This window comes from Hyperolius riggenbachi, chromosome 2 (genome assembly GCF_040937935.1).
Source record: "Hyperolius riggenbachi isolate aHypRig1 chromosome 2, aHypRig1.pri, whole genome shotgun sequence".
Classification (NCBI taxonomy): domain Eukaryota; kingdom Metazoa; phylum Chordata; class Amphibia; order Anura; family Hyperoliidae; genus Hyperolius; species Hyperolius riggenbachi.
Genome location: NC_090647.1, coordinates 89,092,519 through 89,110,556, shown reverse-complemented (window position 1 = coordinate 89,110,556; position 18,038 = coordinate 89,092,519). Strand labels below are relative to the sequence as shown.

The 18,038-nt window shown below is 43.6% G+C and overlaps 1 protein-coding gene across 1 annotated transcript in view; it reads left to right on the top strand.

The window, feature by feature from the left end:
* HSPH1 (heat shock protein family H (Hsp110) member 1) overlaps positions 1-18,038 on the top strand; it is a 61,253-nt gene that overhangs the window by 37,620 nt on the left and 5,595 nt on the right. The window contains exons 12-17 of the mRNA XM_068267034.1: positions 6,560-6,682; positions 8,762-8,899; positions 10,859-10,984; positions 12,810-12,917; positions 14,505-14,624; positions 15,981-16,142. Coding sequence (XP_068123135.1) covers positions 6,560-6,682; positions 8,762-8,899; positions 10,859-10,984; positions 12,810-12,917; positions 14,505-14,624; positions 15,981-16,142 — 777 coding nt within the window. The remainder of the gene's footprint in view (positions 1-6,559; positions 6,683-8,761; positions 8,900-10,858; positions 10,985-12,809; positions 12,918-14,504; positions 14,625-15,980; positions 16,143-18,038) is intronic.

The following is an 18,038-nucleotide window of genomic DNA, read 5'->3' as shown; positions in this document are numbered from 1 at the left end:
TGGCGTTCTATTAAGATCGCCAGGGCGGCTGCGGGAGGGTTTTTTTTAAATAAAAAAAAAAAACTATTTCATGCAGCCAACTGAAAGTTGGCTGCATGAAAGCCCACTAGAGGGCGCTCCGGAGGCGTTCTTCTGATCGCCTCCGGCGGCCAAAAGTAACACGGAAGGCCGCCATGGCGACGAGGGGAGTGACGTCATGGACGTCAGCCGACGTCGTGACGTCAGCCGCCTCCGATCCAGCCCTTAGCGCTGGCCGGAACTATTTGTTCCGGCTGCGCAGGGCTCAGGCGGCTGGGGGGACCCTCTTTCGCCGCTGCTCGTGGTGGATCGCCGCAGAGCGGCGGCGATCAGGCAGCACACGCGGCTGGCAAAGTGCCGGCTGCGTGTGCTGCACTTTATTTCATCAAAATCGGCCCAGCAGGGCCTGAGCGGCACCCTCTGGCGGTAATGGACGAGCTGAGCTCGTCCATACCGCTAAGGTGGTTAAGTGCAGTAGTGGCTGAATCACAGACCTGAAACAAGCATGCAGCTAATCCAGTCTGACTTCAGAGCACCTGATCTGCATGCTTGTTCAGGGGCTGTGGCTAAAAGTATTAGGGCTCTTTCACATCTTCGCAGATTTTGAGCATTCTGACGCAACGGGTATAGTTTGCGTTACCCAAGGTAAAATGAAAGTTCGTAGACTTTCATTTTAGCTTTCACATATAATGCAGCGTTTTTGTGCGGTGCGGTACGACGCACCCGGGAGCAGTTTTTCGGCCAACGCTAGCGTTACATGTTACAATGTTAGTCAATGTGAAGCGCAAGCTATGCGCGTTTTAAATACGTTTTCGACACAGGCATACAATCCCAGAATGTAACAGAGGAACGTAGTAGAAGGTTGAAAACTAAAAAAGTAAAAAAAATTACCTGCGTTTTTCCTATGTTCTGTAACGCATTGAAAACGCATTAAAAACGCACACTAACTGCAGTGCAACGCATATCAAAACGCATTAAAACACATACAACAAAACGTATGCGTTGAGCGTTCTCCAACGCCAGCTCTGATGTGAAAGAGCCCTTAGACACAGGATCAGCAGGAGAGTCAGGCAACTGGTAGTATTTTAAAAGGAAAAATCCATATCCTTCTCAGTTTAGGTTCCCGTTAAAGGACATCTGAGGCGAAAATAAATTGAGATAAGCAATATCAACTCTCCTTCTCCTAAAAATTACATTGTTTTATATTTAAATCCTTTTTTTTTTTTTTTTTTTTTTTTTTTTTTTTTATGATTTCATCCTCTGCTCAATGATACCTTCATTGAAGTATGGCAGAGCTCAAATCTATGAACTATTGATCATTTTTATCTCTTTCCTGTTCTGTGAAGCCATTTAATGACAGGTTTTTTATGGCTGTAATTCCTTATCAGTGAGGGCTGAGCTATCTCCCGACCCGGACAGAAACTGTCACTTGCATACCTGATTTTTAACTTTTTTTTTTTTTTGTGTGTAGGGGGGGGGGGGGGGGGAACACACATCATAGTCATTTGTATAAACCATCCATCTCATCATGTCACGTGTCACCTTGGTTGTCCTTTTTAAAGAAAGTCTTTGATTAAAAAAAAAACAACCACTTGGAGCGTACTTTACCTCAGGGAAGCCTTTGCATCCTAATGAGGCTTCCCCGGGCCTCTTCCATTGCGGCGCCTGAAACCCACAACTACATAGGAGGTGCATATGTACTTACCGCGATCCTGCGCAGTAGAGCAGAACCGATTGAGCTCAACTATTTCCGTCTGAGCCCGAACGGAAAGCCACTACTGCGTCACAGCCGACAGGCTTGTCTCCTGTGGGTTTTTTCTTCTGGTCAATAAATGAATGTCAAATTAATGAGCCTACTGTATTGTACAGAATATCAATTCCTCCTCTCTTCCCCCCCCCCCCCCCCCCCCCCTTTTTTTTTTTTTTTTTTTTTTTTTTTTTTCTTCTTCTTTCCATTTTTCCTCCCCCGGTTCATTTATCTGTTGGTCGCGCTGGAAGTTTTCAAACAATGCAATTGAATTTAAAGGCTCTGAAGGAAAAAAAAATATGTATGGTGTGTGCATGTGGGCATCTTTAGGCAGGGTTCACACTTACTAAAAATCGTGTGTGTTTTGTGAAAACTTGTTTTCTGCACAGCTCATGGAAGTCAATTTGAGACTCGCACTTCTAATCTCATTTTCACATGCATGGGAAAAAAAAAACTGTGGGGTGGGTTCATACTTTGACCCAAATGCAGGATATGTGTAAATGGCGCTGTAAGCACTTCCGCTCAGGATACGAACTCATCCTGAGTGAATGCGCTGGTCTCGTGTCACATTCGCCACCCATCTGCTGGTACTTCCACCGCTTCTCCTGCCATCCGCAGTATCGCCACACGTCTGAAGTGTGGCTTCCTGTTGGTTGGTTGGTTGGTTTGTTTATTAAAAAAAAAAAAATCCTACCTCGCAATGGGGGAGGATTCTCATTGGTCTACATGAGCTGGTGAGAATTTTGCTGTTGCAAGAGGATTCCTGTTTGTTCTTGTGCAAACAGGAAGCGCTATGTTTAATGGTCTCTGGGACAAGTGGCTGACGAACCGGAACAGCATCAAATTTCCACGGGACAGGTGAGCTTTTTGGGTTTTTTTTCTTCTCCCTTTTTTTTATTTTTCTCTTCCCCCTCCCCTCCATGTGGCCAGGGCTGTGGGAGTCGGGACAAAAATTATCCAACTCCGACTCCTCCGTTTATGAAACCTCAACTCCAGGCAGGGCTGTGGAGTCGGAGTCGGAGTCGTGGAGTCGGAGTCGTGGAGTCGGGCAATTTTGGGTGCCTGGAGTCGGAGTCGGGAAAAAATGCACCGACTCCGACTCCGACTCCTAATGAATTTGTAACTGTAATTAAAATAGAAAATATGATAAAATGTTCTATTTCTCAGATAATAGTCATTAAAAATAATGTATATATACAGTATATATACAGTAATAGCTGTGCTTAGTCTACAAAAATGAAATAAACCAATCAAAATTAGTTACTTGTGCTGCTTCAATAAAGCAGTCCCCGTATTTTTCAAGTCAGATATACATATCTGATTGTGACTGTATATATGATGTGTACACAGGAATCTCTTATATACACTAAATAACATCTATGCTGTAAGTATAAAGCCTGATGGTTAGCCATGTCACTATATAGAGATGGTCAACGAGATGGAAATAATTCTGCATTGATGCTGATTTATGCAAATGTATGCACTCCCTTTGCTGATGAAATCAAATAATTTGATATGTTATTAAAATTTGGTTTGGTGACTACAAATTAAAGGGAAACTGAGACGGGTGAAAAGTAAAGTTTTATACATACCTGGGGCTTCCTCCAGCCCCCTTCAGGCTAATCAGTCCCTCACTGTCTTCCACCACCCGGATCTTCTGCTATGAGTCCTGGTAATTCAGCCAGTCAGCGCTGTCCGGCCGCATGCCGCTCCCACAGCCAGGAACATTCTGCACCTGCGCAATAGTGCTGCACAGGTGTAGTATGCTCCTGGCGGCGGAGTGTGTGCATGTGCACTACGCTTGACTGGCTCAAGTACCTGGACTCATAGCAGAAGATCCAGGTGGTGGAGGAGGACAACGAGGGACTGATTATCCTGAAGGCGGCTGGAGGAAGCCCCAGTTATGTATAAAACTTTAATTTCATCTGTCTCAGGTTTACTTTGTTACACAGTAGTACTATACTCTACATATGCACTCCCCACAGAGCTGCAGGGAATCCACTGAGAATGCTGTGCACATTGAACACAGAGGTGTTGTCTGTTTACAATCTCCTCATTCCCCTGCAGAATACCTGCACATCATTCTTACATGTACCCACACTTACATTGCCTAGGGCCTGATAGATGTTCTTTGTTCCGGTTTGTACCTTTTACAAGTACTCTTACCAAGGACTAGTTTTAGTCTAAAGGGAATAAATATAGTAGTCTACATATCCTTCTCACTTCAGTTGTCTTGTAAAATTCCTAAGCATTGGCAGTTAAGAGACGAATTTCATGTTACATACTTTTAATCAACAAAATTGTAATATGCAAATTAGAGGAGTCGGAGTCGTGGAGTCGGAGTCGGAGTCGGTGGAATCCTAAACTGAGGAGTCGGAGTCGGTGGATTTTTGGACCGACTCCACAGCCCTGACTCCAGGTACTCAAAATGACGCCGACCCCTTAGTCTAATACTTACCAGGGCTATGGATTTGGTACAAAAATCATCCGACTTCTCAGTTTATGAAACCATTGACTCTGACTCCAGGCACCTAAAATTGCCCTGACTTCACAACCTTGCATGTGGCAGGAAGTTGTTGTTTAGTGGTAATGGGTCCACTGCACAGTTTACAATGTGCTTACCGTCGGGCTGGGGAAAAAATGCAGCAGGTCAGGACTCTGCATTTGCTTTCTGGCGATTGTGTTGGGCACAGGTCCTTATTTGTACAGCAGTTTACCCTAGGCATATACACATCAACATTAAAACTTTACAAAATGTATGGTCCTAGTGTCAGAGTCCCAGCCTCACACAGATATAACCTAAGAATATTAGTCCCAATATGTACTGGACCCTTTTCCTGGGCTCCAGTCCTCAATGGTATCTCTTCATAACCACATTCAGCAAGTTTAAGTGAAAGTCCTAGTTTCCATGTCCCAGAAAGGAGAATTATCGATATTGAGATAAAAATTCTACAGCAGTATGTTCAATCCTCATAAAAGCATTAATTCTGCTCACCGACTCGAATTGCCCAGCGTATTTGGCCCAGCCTGTCAGATACTTCCGATCCTCCTCTCCTCCAGCCGTTTTCCCGTTAGGCATGCAAAAATAAAATAAGCTTCTATGGTGTAGTAAATTTGGGAATTATCACCCTGGTGCACCTCACGCAAACTACTTATCGTGACCCAGCACCTCAATTTCTGCCACATGCAAGAGCTATTCTGATGTTATCCTAGCCTCTTACCACATATTCTGGCTGACCCAATCTGACCAGCGTGCTCGTTTGTTCAACACCTTTTCCCTTCTCCTCATCCAAAACGCAGCAAGCACCTTAGACTCAAACAAACAGTGGCAATAGTGTAATACTGTTTATTCCAGATAAAAACGCTTAAAAATTGCACTTACAATGTTCCAGATAAAAATGCGCATATCAGTACACTCCACGTGGATTGGCGTCTCCTTCCGTGTTAGGCTCCGCCAATCCACGTGGAGTGTACTGATATGCGCATTTTTATCTGGAACATTGTAAGTGCAATTTTAAGGCGTTTTTATCTGGAATAAACAGTATTACACTATTGCCACTGTTTGTTTGAGTCTAAGGTGCTTGCTGCGTTTTGGATGAGGAGAAGGGAAAAGGTGTTGAACAAACGAGCACGCTGGTCAGATTGGGTCAGCCATAATATGCGGTAAGAGGCTAGGATAACATCAGAATAGCTCCTGCATGTGGCAGAAATTGAGGTAGTTTGCAAAGTAGTTTGCGTGAGGTGCACCAGGGTGATAATTCCCAAACTTACTACACCATAGAAGCTTATTTTATTTTTGTATGCCTAACGGGAAAACGGCTGGAGCAGAGGAGGATCGGAAGTATCTGACAGGCTGGGCCAAATACGTTAAAAGCCAACTGTTGTGATTGGCAATTCGAGTCGGTGAGCAGAATTAATGCTTTTATGAGGATTGAACATACTGCTGTAGAATTTTTATCTCAATATCGATAATTCTCCTTTCTGGGACATGGAAACTAGGACTTTCACTTAAACTTGCTGAATGTGGTTATGAAGAGATACCATTGAGGACTGGAGCCCAGGAAAAGGGTCCAGTACATATTGGGACTAATATTCTTAGGTTATATCTGTGTGAGGCTGGGACTCTGACACTAGGACCATACATTTTGTAAAGTTTTAATGTTGATGTGTATATGCCTAGGGTAAACTGCTGTACAAATAAGGACCTGTGCTTACCACTGGTTGTGCAGTATAAATGTACATCATTAGTGGATACTGAGCAACCAGTACCAGTGAGTGATACGAAAGACCTGTTGAGCGCTATTATCTACTGTTCATATTATCCATTTAAGGGCATACACCCCTGTTGATTAGAAGCGCACCAGGCACTCAGACTTGGATTGGTAATTTTAGAAACAGTGAATTTTAGAGTTAAAAGTCATTGCCGGAGGAGCGCACTTATCACCCCAAGACGATTGTGTTGGGCACTTGTCTTCTGTTTGACAGTGTAAATGCATCCTATTAATTACATAGGCTGTATTTACTGTCCGTTTTTTTAGGTTTCATTGCATTTTGATAAACGTTTTTATTAAATTTGCATATCACATGTGATTTCCCATTGACCTTCATTAGCTGTTCTGTTAAAACGCATGCAAAAAATTTCACACAACTGAATTTTAATGTGCAAAAAAGTTCAGATTTCCGCAATGTGTGAACCCTGCCTTAGTGCGAGTCCTATTGTTTCTGGATACATTGTACTGACTCTTCTCTTTGCCCCTCTGGTCACATCTCTTTGTGCCTGGGTTTCCCTTTCAGAAGACAATCCAGCAAGATCCCCCAGAAGCTGGAGCAGCTCCCCAGGTACAAAGTGATGCCCCGCCCTCTCCTCCTCCACCCGAGCCCACCAGTGAGGAACACAAAATCACTGATGCTGGAAAAGTGAGTGCTGCTTATTTTATTCCTAAGTTCCGTTTACTAATGAGCTGTGGGTATTGCTAGAGTGAAATCTGCTCATGTTCCCAGTTGTGCTGTCTCTTGCTTTCATCCAACATAAGACAGCATCACAAGCTATTTTATTTCATTAAAATTGTTACAAGACGCAGCTAATAATGATCCATAAAGGCAAACCTTCCTTGCTTCATGGTAACTCTGCATTGGCCTCAATTCACTAAGCAGTTTAGACTTGTCTACTGATGGTTTGGTCAGTTGCATCAAAGGGGAACTCACCATTACCAAATGTTTTAGCCCTGGTCTAAACCATTTGGTAATTAGGTGGGTAAAGCAGCGGAAATGATCAAAAGATGCAATTCACAAACAAGTAGCTATGACTGACATCCTTATCCTCTGAGCTCTCCTCTGCATACAATTAAACTCCTGCATAATTAATTCAAATGGTTCCATCCCCACAGAATTACTTTACCGACAAGAAACCAGCCGGTCTAATCTCTGTCCGAAAAAGTGAGTGTGGTTACTCCTTATTTGCCTTTTTGAATTGTGTAAATACTGAATGTTAGACCAGGTCTAAAAACAAGTCTAAAACCCAATCTACACAATACGATTCTTTGTGCGATTCGATTACGATTCTATTTACGATCCGATTAAATCCGTCATGTCCGGGATTCGATTCAATGCGAGTTGCCATTGCAAAATGATGGCTAATCAAATCCCAATCGGACATGTCAGATTTAATTGGATCATAAATAGAATCGTAATCGAATCGCACAAAGAATCGTATCGTGTAGATGGGGCTTAAAACATTACACCAAACCATCTGTAGACTAAACTGCTTAGTGAATTGAGGCCATTCTGTTCAGATGTCATCCCCTGGCAGTGACCACCTCCAGCATTATGTGCCTTCCATGTGCATGTGGTGCTCATTTGTTGGCTTTATGTGATTATAGTAGGCAGACCTCCCAGGTACTTTATGCAGGGGCTCCTTTCCATACTAGTTAGGTTGCATACAGAGCTTTCACACTTCCAAGCAATACGCTCTGGTAGCTTCTGAATCTCCATATAGAACAATTCTCAGTGCTGGTGAAGTTGAGGGCACCCAGCGGGAAACCTCCTTAGCCAACCGTTGCTTCCTGCTTGCGGCAAACTGGTCCTGTCCACTAACTTGTACAAAACAGGGGCCCCAGTGGGAGACAGTAATGTTAAAACTGCACGCTAGGACTCTTGGCTGCTGGGCTTCAGACACGCCAACTTTACTAAATCTAATTTGGTTGGTTGGCATAGATAGTGTTTTCTGATGTGTAACCTATTCCTTTCAAATTGGTGGTTGCGACGATTTTGCCACAACCAGGAAGCAGCCGTGGATCCCATCAGCTGTACTATTGCCTAATTCTCTTTCCAGTAATGTGCAAACCTACTTCATCTCCTCCTTAGCCCCTCCCCTGGTTGCTGGGCTACGAGCATGGTCACACTGGACCTGTAGTAGTGTCTGAATCACACACCTGAAACAAACATGCAGCTAATCCAGTCAGACTTGAGTCACAAACACGTGATCTGCATGCTTGGTCAGGGTCTATGGCTAAAAAGTATTACAAGCAGCAGGACAGCCAGGCAATTGGTATTCTTTGAAATGATCCCTCTCAGTTCATGAGTACTGTTCATCCTCTGAACATGAAGCAAGGGAAAACAAGTGACCAGAAGAGTCCTAGTGAGATCCATATCACTGCCTGCTTGTGAAATATTAAGTTGCTGCGTGAGTTTAGATGATTACAACAGGGAAATGAATGGCATGTGCCCTTTTTATTCTCCATGTGAGACAAGTGTCCTTATTGGCTATAAGGGGTTCTTCGGGGGGAGGATTCAGAGGTCACATCTTTACGAATGCCGCTTGTTTTCAATTTGTGCATCTTTTCAATCTTGTATTTTACAAGAAGAGGGCTAGAGAGCATGTCATCATTATTAGACTGCACTATGTTGTGGTGTTCCGCCAGTGACTCTGCTTGCAAGTTGTATCTAGTCTCTGGTGCGCCACCCCCATCTAATACTATTGATACGCTGGTCACCTAGGTGAATGAGAAGAAGAATGACAAACCTCCCGAGGCCAAGAAACCCAAGATTAAGGTGAATAATATTGAAGTCCCAGTCGAAGCGAACTTTGTGTGGCAGCTGGGGAAGGACTTGCTGAATATGTACATTGAGAATGAGGTGAGTAGAAGTTTATCTTTGGTTCGGTTTTAATTAGTAGTATGTTGTATTTTGTTTGTATTTTTTTTTTTTTTTTTTTCCCGTGGGGGATGATTGAGTAATCCCATTTCCTTTTACTCCCTGAGGAGACCCATACAGTATAAATGACTTGCTGTGAAAAGAAGCAAAAGCCCTTTACTTGGGGAGCAGGTCAGTGCTCAACCCAGGACAGCCAGTCCGATAGACAATGAGCAAGAAGTAGAAAGGTCCACAACATGTCCAAAAATTATGAAATCTTTATTGTGGATATATCCATAAAAAATCACTGATGATCACAGCAAGCTAATATGTTTTGGACCGATGTGGTCCTTATTCGTAGCTGTCCAATAATGACACCATGCCCAAATATATACCTGCGCCAATGAAGTGAGTTGACTGCACACATGGGATAACCACCCAAAAGGTGGAGAAATGGAAGGAATCCCACTGGACCACTATATTTGAAAGTAATAACCAAAGTTACTCTGGCCCATGGTCTTTGAAATTCAGGGGTGATGACTTTAGGAATTATGTTCTCTGTAAAGGAACATGTGAAGTTTTATATATCGATCCACTTGTAAGGCAGCAAAAGGGTTTTGTTGTTGTATGTTTTTTGTTTTTAATTGTTTGTTTTATAACGGATTCTATTTTTACATGCCATACATCGACTGTAAGTTGAGAAATTTAGGCCTGACTCAACATCAAAAGGTTTGCCTTATCTTAATGTAGCTGTTGTTCGTTGCGGGGGAGTCTGCCTCTTTCCTTTATGTTTTCCAAAGACCCCTGCCTCTCTCTCTTCTCCCTCGTGTGTATGCAAAGCTAGTTCAGTGGACTGCACATACCTATTCCACCGTCAGGAGCTGCTTCCCTCAGTGAGGCTCGTTCAGCATGCGTTAGTGATACTCCGGCTCCCGAAGACTTAGCTGGGAGCCGATGGAGTATCGCTATTACATGCAGACTGAGCTGCACCGAAGAGAAGGTGGTCCCAGCAGTAGAATAAGTATATGCATTCCACTGCCGGGACCTATTCCACTGCAGGCGTCCTTGGGGACATGATATGTGCAGTGAAGAGTCATTCAGGTTGTGTCCCATGGGGAAAATCCCATAGTCCACAACTACAGAGCGTATGGATAGCAAGTACTAAAATAGGCATTAGTTCTATTATTGGTCTAGCCTGAAATGCAAAGCATTATACATAGAGTACTGCATTAGTTTCAAAATGTTTTTACAGTGATCTTTTTAAATGGAGACAATGACTGGATTAAAAATGATCCCCACGGTTAGTCTGGCCTATTGCAATTGGGGACCAGGAGGGGATAATAGTTGTGTAGTAAATAACCCCACCATGTACATGTGGATCAGGAGGGGTTAATGGCTACAATACCTTGCAGTGCAGCTGCTAACCCCTCCTGGACCCCAAATGCAGCTATTAACTTCTCCTGTATAGTCAGTAAAAAAATTTCAGCTTAAGAGGGTCAAATATTGGGGGACTTGTGCATGGGGTTAGCTTGTAGTCGAGGAGATATGGTAACTGAGCTGTTCTATTATTGGTGTAAGTAGAAAAATCTACCGATTGTTGGCTTTGTTGTGTTGAAGGTGTTTCTGCAATAACTACTGTTCTAGAAAGACTTCCAGTAAATTGCTATTGTCATTATGAATTGTAATTTTTTTTCCACTGTTCAGCTGTAGGACTTGGCCATGATGTCCTCATGTTCACCTTCAGCACATAATAATATCCTGTAATTACTCTTGTGTTCTAGCTGGGATAATTAGTAGGTTAGTGTATCGGATTAATATTCCAAGTGCACCTGCCATGCTAGAGAAATGTGTGCTCCCTGCTCGCCTCTCTGCAGAGGTACATCCACTCACAGAGCTCATGAATTACTGCACACTCGTCACTCTACCCATTTACATGGATCTCTCTTCTGTCTCTATCTGTAGGGTAGAATGATCCTCCAGGACAAGCTGGAGAAGGCAAGAAATGATGCAAAGAATGCTGTAGAGGAGTATGTGTATGAATACCGGGATAAACTAGCTGGACCTTACAACAGATTCATCTCCGAACAGGTAATTTCTTCAAAGTGGACATCTCGCTACACAAGACTTTTTGGCCCATATGCAATTCACTTTTTCTCCAGAGATCTCTCCTAAGATTTTCATCTTCCCTTTAAAATAACTTTTAAGCATTTTACAATTGGAAAAGTACCCAAAAGTTGGGAAAAAAAGCACCATCAATATTTTGCATTTTTTCTTGCTCGCTGTTGGTTTAAAAGGCATTTTACGACAAGGTGAGACAGTATCACCCAGGAGAAACCTCAGGAGAAAAAGTGAATTGCATATGGGCCCTTGTGTGGGTGACCACGTTTGCTGATTTGAATGGGAGGTTCTGCAGTAAAACCTACCCCAGTATACCTTGGCGTTGCTGATTTTAACCACTTCAGGACCACAGTGCTAACCCCCCCCCCCTCACCCTTAAAGCCCAGGCCATTTATTACTAAAAGGGCCACTGCAGCTTTAAGGGCTCGCTGCAGGGCTGCACAACACAGCACACAAGTGATTTCCCTGGCCCCCCTTTCTCCCACCACCAACAGAGCTTTCTGTTGGGGTCTGATGGGGCCCCTAGAGGAGTAGGTGTTAAACCAATTATGCATTAGGCTTTAGTGACTGCTTATTGTAAGAGGGCTATCCATCCGGGGGGGGGGGGGGGGGGACCACATAAGAAGAAATTTATCAAAGCATCCTTTATTTTTGTAGGTCATTGGTGGATACATTCTGACAGGTGCGATCTAATTTCTGATTGTTTTACCTGAAAATCGATCAGAAAAAGATTGGAACTTAGATCAGACCTGCTGGAAATGATGGATTTGACCCCTCAATCTGAAGGGTAATTGCATGTTGTGTGCCATGCCAAAAGCATGATGTGTTGTGTACAATTTATTGAAATCCTAAAAACTCTTAAGTTTACAAGTTGGTTTCACTTTGCAGGGAGCACTGAAGGTCTACAGTATGGGGAGAGCTGCTTCTGTAGTGCTCCTGCAGTCTATTCACAGCTGCTAAGATATCACTTTGATCTGGCTAAACAGAACTCAGAGCAGTGGATTTTTCCAGAAACTCTATGTAGAGTAAAGACTTTTTATTGTGTGCTGTGCAAGAGTTTGGGTTTGCGATAAGTTGCTCAACTTGGGGAGCCGTGTAGGGCTTGTTTGATTCGGCAGACCTGTATTTTTTTTTTTTTTTAGCAAAAGTTTGCACTACTCATCTAGGTTATGTCAGATCCTAGAAAGGATTAGTGAAGCTGAGTGAAATGGCCTCTGTGCAATTGCTTGCCTCGGCAGTGAGAGAACGATTGAAAAAAATTGTGTTTCGGTTCTGCACTTGATTACAGTTGCATGACTGCTGTTTCACTATACTTTTTAGCAGTTATTATGAGAATCTGATATGACCCAGGCTGTTATACCCTCCATTTCTATGCAAAATGATTTGCATTGGTAAATCTGTAGTGTAGTCTAAACTGCAAATTCCTGACCCGCTCAGACAAGCAATAAACGTGTTGAAATTTTTTGCTGACTTAAAAGTTGAGATTCCCCAGGAAACAGAATACAACTCATTTCACTAAGTACAAAGGAGTTGTACCCAGAATTTGTTATGGCTCATACAGGTTCTGGAAGGAGGAGGGGGATGGATGGATGGATGCTGAGTAAGGGGGGGGGGGGGGGAATGTCTAAAAGCCAGGAGCTGAGGCTGCCATACTACAGTGCCACTAGTCGCACTTGGCCGTCTTCTGTTATCTCTAAAGAGACTCCTCCTTACAGCTCTAGTCCATGTTTTTATGCCTTGTCGGCCTGTCATGAATATTCGCTTTAAGTTAATCTGCATCTTGTTTTTTGATCAGGATCTCAGTCACTTTTCAGATGTGCTGACAGAAACGGAGAACTGGCTGTATGAAGATGGGGAGGATCAGACCAGGCAAGTGTATGTCGGCAAGCTGGAGGAATTAAAGGTATGTGTTCTGTGTGTCACTGAGCTGTTGTCACTAGTCCTTGTTTAATGCTGTCTAACGCAAAAAAAAAATTGGTTGCATGTGTTTTCTGTTCAGACATCATCCCTTTGGGCAGGTGATTGCACCACCACCACAATATTGCAGCCATAATGTTTTTTGTTTTGTTTTACATTTCAGCTGAGGCCACACCCTAATGTGGCAGCTGCAGCCTTATTGGTGGCTACTATGCTGGAGGTGGTCAGGGGCAATGCAGGTGGAGGTTTCCGGAGTGCTTCGTAACATGGCCGGGATGGCCATGTTAAAGTCTCTTACCTGGAGGGGTTCTGTCAGTCCCTCGCAGCCTTCCTGTGCCTGCACTGGTCTTCACGGTCCTCTGCTCCCCTGCAGCAAGCTAAGTTTCATTTTTCCCCTGACTGGCCAGTCGATGGTCACTGCTCCTGCACGGCCTTTGCTGCGTGCGTCTGCGCTCAGGTGCAATACTCGGAAATCTCGCACTGCACCTGCACAGGACACTCCCTACGATGGGGGTGTTAACGAAGACACATGCGGCCAGGGCCATGCTGGCACAGTGGCGCAGGCACAGGAAGGCTGCGAGGGGCTGGTAGAAGCCCCAGGCAATTGACTTTTTTTTTTTTTTTTTTTTGCTTTCCCCATAGGTACTCTACGTATGAACTGGAAGAAAGCCATATTTCATGCTTGTGTAGAGTGTGCAGTTTTGAGCATTGCACATAAATTGTATTTTACCCCTCCCCCTCAATACAATGTGACATACAAAAACATAGCCTCTGTGTAGGTTTCCTCCCACATCCCAAAAGCATACAGATAAGTTAACTGATTTTTGTATTCTGTATTCTTGTATTTTAGCTACTGTATTTCTTGTTTAATTATGCATAGAAGTACTGTGTTGGTGGACATGTGTATGCTTGTACTGCACCTTTAAATCCAGATCCATGTTGATCTTTCATGATGTCATGAGTGTATGCCCCTTTCAGGTGGGTCTGGTAGTATATATGATCCACCAAGATGTCTGTGTGCTTAGGCTATGAGTAAGGATAAGATCCGAAACATGTCAGCCATTTTACTGTCTTGTGATTTGGAATTGAATCAATAAAAACCCTTGGACTTTACCTGCAGGTGTGCGGATTTCATCTTCCTTGTATCCTGATTCCCCACCATCCACGTGGACCTGGAGGGGGAATAGTAATTAACGCCTCTGGGACTTGTGCAGCAGCAGGATAAGCCATATACTGGCTGTATCCTGCTCCCAAGTCTCCCGACGCCAATTTTCATAGATATGCCTAAAATGGCCCTAGACAATGATTGACCTATAACTATGGAAAGGATTAGATTGTGAGCTCCTCTGAGGAACAGTTAGTGACAAGACTATACTCTGTAAAAAGTGAATACTCTGTGAAAGATGTTAGTGCTCTATAATAATGTACCATACTATGGTGAATGCAAAACGCATATAGTTTGAATGTGGTCTGTAGTCCCTGGATAACACTTTTGCCACATGTTGTAAATGTGTTTTTCTTCTCTCCTGCCCCTCTAGTACACATTAACCTTTTCTGCTGTTTTTTATTTTAGAAATTGGGTTCTCCGGTTTGTGAGCGGTATCGGGAAGCGGCAATGCGGCCAAAAATGTTTGAAGAACTTGGGCAGAGACTGCAGCGCTATGCTAAGATAGTAGACGAGTACAAGACGCAGGTAATGTGCTCCTGTTTACTGGTTATGCATAAACCCTGACATGAGGCTTAACCATTGTACAGAGTTGTGCACAAAACCTCATGTAAATCTCAGAGTATAATGGGGGATCAGTAGACTGAGACAACGGGAAACACTTGTGGTGTAGTATGTTTAGGATAATGAATCTGCAAAAGAATGTGCAAATGAATAATAAAACACGGGTTGCAAGACCAGCAACCACAGTGTAAGGGTGTATGAGGAAGTCCCGTCCTCACTTGGGTTCTTGGATCACAGGTCCTGTGCGTCACGCTCCAGAAAAAATATAAAGCTCAAAACAACCTTCGCTAATAATGGGGTCTGTAACAAGTAGAACTGAAGAGAAGGCAGCTCCCAAAAAAATTCAATACAAGTGGTGTTGGCCAATCTCGATTAGACAAAAAAAAACCTGACCTCCTATAAAGCACAAAGGCTGTGTAAGGTAATAGCATTTATTAGAATTCAGAGTCTAGTAGGATAATGCGTTTCATGCAGGACAGTCCTCTTCTTCAGATCAATGACAAGTAAGTTGAAAACAGTGTCTTAGGAAGCAAAGTACATGAGCAAAGAGTGACAAAAAAGGCCGTTACACTAGACCTCTGTCTGAATCTCTGACTAGCTGGCAGTACAAACAGAGATCCCATTAGCTAACATCAGATGGGCCAGCAGTACAGCTCACAGCATTGCAGGTGGTGTGCATTGTGAACAACACACAACTACTTGTGCTCTGCAGTGTGAATGTACCTTTGGGACTGGTTCACACTGCAAGTGCTTATCTAAGCTCCGGCGATTAAAAAAAAAAAAAAAAAAATGTTTTTGCTGTAATGCTGTGTGTGTTCTCACTTAAGTGATGTGATTTTATTTATTTTTTAATCCCACATAGCATTACTTAAGCAACCACCCTTGGAAGAGTGCTTGTAGTGTGAACCAGCCCTTAAGGTGTATAAGTTACTTGTCTGCAGTTTCACTCCATAGACGAGACACATTTTATGTTGCGCTTTTTCTTCCAGTGGACTCAAAATACTAGAGCTGCAGCCACTAGGGGGCGCTCTATAGGCAGTAGCAATGTCAGGGAGTCTTGCCCAAGGTCTCCTCACTGAATAGGTGCTGGCTTCCTGAACAGCATCAAGTATTCCATAAATATATGGAACTATTTTTTAAAATTGCATGTAATAAAAACACCAATCTTAGTAAAGTGAATATTTTAGCTACTGTCATAATGAATAAAGACTGGGGTTTCACACTGATGGAATCCAAGAGAGTAGCCGTGAGGCTGAGGTGTTTTTCTTCCATTGTACGTTTACGCACTCTGTCTTATGCTGTCTGTTGTCATTGCTGCAGAGTGAGGTGTACCAGCACATCCGTAATGTGGACATGGAGAAGGTGGAGAAGTGTGTGCGGGAGACTATGCAATGGATGAATAACGCCATGAATGCACAAGCTAAGCAACCGCTGGAGCAGAATCCAGTTGTACTGGCTCGCGACATTAAGGCACAGTGCTCGGTGAGTACCAGGATTTATATGGCAATTACAGCCTCGTTATCTGGAACGCTATGAAGCTCCCAAATCCTTGGATTGTCACCATTCAGATTCTGTACTTTGAGGCCAGGCTTTAGTGTTCACAGCACAATCTTATAGCAGACTGAAGGGATGCTCTCTTCTTCAGACTTCTATGGACCAGTGCGATTTGATTGAACGATACCAGTTGCCTGGCTATCCTGCTGATCTTTCTGGCCGGTAGTGTCACACACCTGTAACAAGCATGCAGCTAATCCAATCAGATCACCTTATCTGCACGCTTGTTCTATTCCAAAGGCTCGTACATGTGTCCAACATGAACACAACCACATGACTAACGCCGCAAACCACACAACCTGACGAACCACAATTCCTGTATGTACACACGGCTAAACAACCAACTCCATTAACATACTGTGTACACAAGAGGAATGAGGACTACACATTCAAAAAAAGTACCAGTCTTTCAATCAACTTGTACACACGCACCAACTGCATGATATCAGATCAACATAGATCGACCAGTTGGATCCGGCAAACTTCCTGATATCGGTTGCGTACACATGCCTGATTATTGTCCAACAGAGTAAAGTCAGATGATAACCAGGCTGCAGCTTGGTCCATGTGTACTTAACTTAGGCGTAATAGAGACAAAGGCTCAGTGGGACAGCCAGGCAATCTGCATTGTTTAAAAGGAAATCAATATGGCAGCCTCTATATCGCTCAGTTCTGGTGTGCTTTACCGGGACAGCTGTGGTGCTGCCACAATCTCTGGGAGTCATTTAGCTCCACTGAGCAGCTGTCTGATTCACTTATACAGCTTCATAAAAGCTGCTTGATATTTGCTGAAACTGATCTTCTGTAAATGATCATCTTATAATGGGTATCATTCATAAGTGTTGTCGGTAATGAGATTCAGTGCGGGAAAACACAGCTGTCGGTATTTTAGACTTCTGTGTAGTCATTCATGAAAAAGTGCACAGTTGCGATAGCAGTGCGGAGATTTCCCGAGCTAGGCTGGCGGTAGGCTTGCGGAAACACAGGAAGCTGCGGCGTTAATACATTTCTCCGTGTTCCGCTCTACTGCAGCTGCCTGGGAGGTCTGTGTCTCCATTAACTCAGCATGGTTCTCGCCACATCCAAGGGAGCGGTTTTCCCGCTCTCATACCGCCTGCGGTAATATTTATGAATTGACATTTTGTTACATTTTTTACGATAATCGCCACAGAAGGCGGTGATTTATCGCTCTGCTCGGTAATGTCAGCTTTTCATGCGGAAAGAGCCTTTATGAATGGAGATTTTGCTATGTGCTCGGTAAAGTCGGCTGTTTTCAGCATTTCCACATGCAGAAATGCTTTATGAATGATAGCCTATGTAGGCTGGATGCCTGTTGTATGTGGGCCCTTTCCTGCAAAGTTCCCTGTACTAAGAGCACAGTGCCACTCGCCTGCTGCAACCAGCATGAAGACTTTTTCACTGGGTTGAAGTTGACATTTAATACTTTTGCAGCAGATGGCTCCATCACTGTCTGGAGGTCTCCAAGGAGAAACTGTATAACAGGGGTGCCGAACTCCAGTCCTCAAGATCCGAGGTCCTCACATTTTTGGCACAGCTAAAAATTAATTGGTGGGACTGAATCAGGAGAAGTGTGCTTTATCAAGCCGAACACGTTTCCATTTTTCTGTCCACCCTAAACATGGATATGGCCCTCCAGGACTGGAGTTCAATACCTGTAGAAGTTGATGGATGTATGCAGAGACCTAGCTATGGTTTTCAGCGCCCGGGGACTAAAGGTGGGTACACACGTCAGATAAAAGTCTTTAGAAAATAAAAGATCACAGACCAATTTTACCCCCTTCCATGTAGTATAAGAGCCATACT